General features: G+C 35.0%; 1 protein-coding gene across 1 annotated transcript in view; it reads right to left on the reverse strand.

Moving 5' to 3' along the window:
• The window catches only part of C7 (complement C7), an 85,397-nt gene that overhangs the window by 44,792 nt on the left and 36,234 nt on the right, over positions 1–4,371 (reverse strand). The window contains exons 7-8 of the mRNA XM_045285250.1: positions 2,643–2,813; positions 540–783 (exon numbers count right to left, since the gene is read on the reverse strand). Coding sequence (XP_045141185.1) covers positions 540–783; positions 2,643–2,813 — 415 coding nt within the window. The remainder of the gene's footprint in view (positions 1–539; positions 784–2,642; positions 2,814–4,371) is intronic.

The following is a 4,371-nucleotide window of genomic DNA, read 5'->3' on the forward strand; positions in this document are numbered from 1 at the left end:
AAAAAAAAGAAATACATAGCTTTGAAAAAAATTCTGGTTTTGGGGGGGTTACCCCCACATATATAACTCACTTTCCATAAGGAAAATATTCAATGAAATATTAGCTATTATTACAAGTATTAGGAAGAAAGCAAACTGGTGATATTCAGTCTAGATTTTTATAAAGGAGTGGCAAAGAATAGAAGCACATAAAATACCTTAAAATTTTATTTCTGGAATATTAAGAGATTCCTCATTTGGATTTCCTTGAGGAATATTTCTTAATCATCAAAATAGGAAAAGTTGAAAAATCTAATTAGCACCTTTTGAACAGTTTAAATCACATTGCAGGACAACATGCAAAGGAGTTTAAGTAGGTTTTCCTTAAAGCCTGTCACATTTTTAGTAGGGGTTAGTGGGGTTCTTGAAATGTTGGACTCCTTTGCAATTTAAATCTTTACTTGTCACATTTAAGTGTGCTAATGTTGGCATTAGCAAAAGATTATTTCCCCGTTAAAATCCCTGTCATGTTTTTCCATAACATTTTTCAAATACTCTACCATGTTGCTTCATTTTTTCCGAGTCCACATAAAAGAGAACCTTGTATTCTCCTCCTAAGGATCCAGATTGCAAATAGTGAGTCCCGTATTGGTCAATTAGTCTTCGGTAAGCACTGTAGTCATAGAGAGAGGGGAGGTAGGAGAGCTCCTTCCAGAATGGCTCAGCAAGATTTAAAAATTCTGGATTGTTATTGATGAACTGAGCCACTTCCACAGTGTTCTGAACAACCATCAATTGGTAACTCTAAGGGAAGAAAAATAATAGGACAAAGAAGGTTAGGTTCAAGTAAAAAAAAAATTGGAAGTGTTCCCTTTAAGAAGTCTCCATCAATTAACTGCCAATTCCAATTAACTAGATTATGGATTTTTATTGTAATACATGAGGAAATCTCTTCTGAGATTACCAGCTGGAAGTAATCTAAAGCATGTTTGAAGTCCCAAATAGAAACTGAGTGATGTCGCATCTTTCATGCATGATCTCTGAGTCCCTGACTTCTTCTACCAGAAATAGAAAACAAACTTTATAAACTGCAAAGTTATCTCACAAATAAGTATAAAAATAACATGCCCATCTTGAGGGTAATTTATAGTTAGTATGATCATATAATGTTTCTTATATTGGAGTGCGTGTGAGTGATGCCCTAACATCTTTTAGCACTTAAACATCCCTTGGGAGAAAGAGAAAGCTTTGTCCTCCCAGAAAGAGTCACAGTTTTGGAAACTCAGAGAAGCAGTTCTATCCTTTAGGGTCACTGTGAGGCAGAATCAACTCTATAACTGTGAGTTTTTTTGAGAAATATCCTTTAATTATATCCAAGAAAGATCTACTGTGATGGTTTTTATGTCAATGTGCACCTGGCAGGGATGAAGTCTACTTTGTCAATCAGGTTACGGCCTGATAATGCCTCCTTGGGGGTGTGGCCTTTTTGTAAGGGAAGCACTGAGGAGAAGGGAACTCTCTCACCTCTTCACCTTCCTTCTTACTTGGATTCTGCATTTGGCTTCAGGTGCAGCCCATGTGTCCAGCAGTGTTCCTAAGGATCTTGGATCCATGTAACTGCACCCACCAGCCTGTGATCTCCTAGCTTCCCGCTTCAATTTCCAAACTCGTTGATCTGCAGCTGTGTGAGCCTGGAATCGGCTCCAGTTAGCATCTGACTCAGGGACTTGAGTTAAGGTGGGCTGGGTCACTTTCTTAATAACATCTTTTTCTTGATATCAAGTTCTTTCTTATACATGCATGTAGGCCACTGGTTTTGTTTCTCTAGAAAACTCAGCTAAACATATCTACCTTTTTACCAAATTATGCTAAAAATTATTTACTTCACTTATGTGAATCACAGCTTAAGGTCCCACAGTCAGCTTCTTAGGCATGAAACAGAAGAAACCAATATTCTTTTATATCTTTCTTTGTTTTATTTATTATCCAGGTTTCCTTAAAATACACAGATTATGAATAATCAACCTGAAATACTCTTCAAGAATTTATGTGTGTATCAATTAGTCCAATCTCTCTCAATCATTCATATTTCCCAAAGTTAAAGTATTAATATCTCAAGACAGTAATGTTTCAAAATAAGTCATCTACCTTCCCCAATAAAAAATTGATATCTCAAATATTATGAGACTTTAAAAATATTTCAGCTTCTTGCACCTTCTAAGAACACTCAAGCTTTAAAGTTTAGAAAGTATATATAAGCACTAATTGTATTTGTTAATGGGTATGAAAATACTTAAAATAAGTGTCAATAATCTGGAATGAGAAATTCAGGACAGTTTTTGTTTACTTTGGGGGATAGTTTTAATTAGATTTCAAGTTATGCTTTTTTTCACAGATTTACAAATAAAAGCAAATATTTTAATAAGCAGTATGGTAAATATATTATCAAAGAGAATTTAGCAACACAAAGTTGTATATTTTAAAGAAATATACTTTATAAAAGTATACTATTGTTCTCAATTTAAAAATGAAAACCTGTCCTCTTGGTAAATGTATTTATGCTAAAGTTACCAATACTTAATCCAGGATAATATGGAAAAGGTAACTGATATTAGCAGGAGACATGGTATCAGTGATAGCAATCCTGAACAATTCATACTGACCTTTCTGGTGTGCACTTCCTGGCTGCTGGAAGAAGTACTGTGTGAACGAGAGGATGAAGATGAAAAAAGGAAGCTCTTCCTCTTAGATGATGTATGTATTGCTGACGTGTGCTTTACGTAAGACCAACTACTATTGTAAAATTCATAATTAAAATCATTATTTACTTTCACCTGTAGAGAAAATTTTAAATATTTATTATAACCAAAATAAGGCTTTGGAAAGACCCAGGACATGTTCATCATGAAGCCTTTAACAAGAATGTTTCTTTATACGATCTGCCCCAAAAGACCAAGCTATTCCTTGAGAAAAAAAAAACTTTAACTTTGACACCATATGCAATGGGGAGGGCCATATGTGGAAAATCAATCCTTTCTGTAGAATTTGTCAGTACACATAACTTATCTATAATGAAAAAACTTTACATTTCATTGAAGCCGGACTTGTATGATTATAAAGATATGAGTATAAAGAGTAATTTTTATTCTATGATTACAATCCATTAAGCAGGAGACATGGTATCAGTAATAGCAATCCTGAACAATTCATAAAATGCATCTCTATGTAAATATTTTTCATTTTCCTTGAATGACAGCATTTTAACACAGCAGTGAGCAAATTAACAATGTTGTAATTACAGGAAATTCCCAGCATTTTACTTTCCAGTTCTCATCTAATATAGGAGATCAGAAATGCAAATGGGTCATGGAAAGCCAATAGATCGTTCAGACTCAGCTTTTAATGTTTTATGTGACCTAAAAATGAATTGAATTTTCTAATTCTGTTTGACTTGAACAAATGCCGAAATTATCTTTTTTTGATTTAGATGATAAGGACCAAAAGGACATCCCAAAAGAATTTTAAAACAGACATGAGATTGGTCACATATGGCTGAGAATTGAGAGCTCACTCAAATGGTTTATTTATCATTGGGTATCGAAGACATTCATTATGGGTCTTATTTACTGTAGGTCAATTGTGAGGATGGAGCAGGACCAAGCAGTCTTTCATTGTTGTGTACAGGGTCACTGTGGGTTGCAGCTGATTTGATGGCACCTAACAACAACAACCACACAAAATACTGAATGGTGCGGGAAGCCTCAAAGAAGATGAAAGGGGTATGCAGAGCTGGTGTGCCAAAAAGTCTTGGTCAACATTCAACCATTTCAAGATGTAGCATGTGGTCAAAAACACAAAAAGTATTAAAGAAATAAATTCAAGCTGCACCAAAGGCATTACCTCCAGGAACTGATAGCCAGCAGAGATATTTCAAAGAGCATAGTCACTTACTAGCCTATGCCAAAAATGTTAGGAGACAACCAGTAGTCAACCAATAGGAAGATATCAACCTATCAACCAATAGGAAGATTTGTGCTCATTAAAGAGATCTTACCAACAGAATATGGGGATTATCATACATGATCATTAGCATCATATGCAAGTGAAATTTTTCTGACAATAACTCAATAATGGTTGCAGCAGGACATCAATATGGAATTGGCAGAATTCAAGTTAAATTCAAAAGAGGACTGGGAAAGAGAGATGTGGTTTCAAACATCAGATGGGTCCTGGCTGCAAGCAAAGACCAGCAGCAACATGTTTGCCTCTGTGTCATTGGCTCTTGAAAGGCATTTGATGGTGTGGATCATAACAAACGATAGATAAAATTGGGAGAAATGGCAATTCCTATACATAGACCAAGAAAGAGTCATTTGAACAAAACAAGGAGAT

Source organism: Echinops telfairi, unplaced genomic scaffold (genome assembly GCF_000313985.2).
Source record: "Echinops telfairi isolate 266 unplaced genomic scaffold, ASM31398v2 ScPeMD7_7469;HRSCAF=8507_1, whole genome shotgun sequence".
NCBI classification, from domain to species: Eukaryota; Metazoa; Chordata; class Mammalia; order Afrosoricida; family Tenrecidae; genus Echinops; species Echinops telfairi.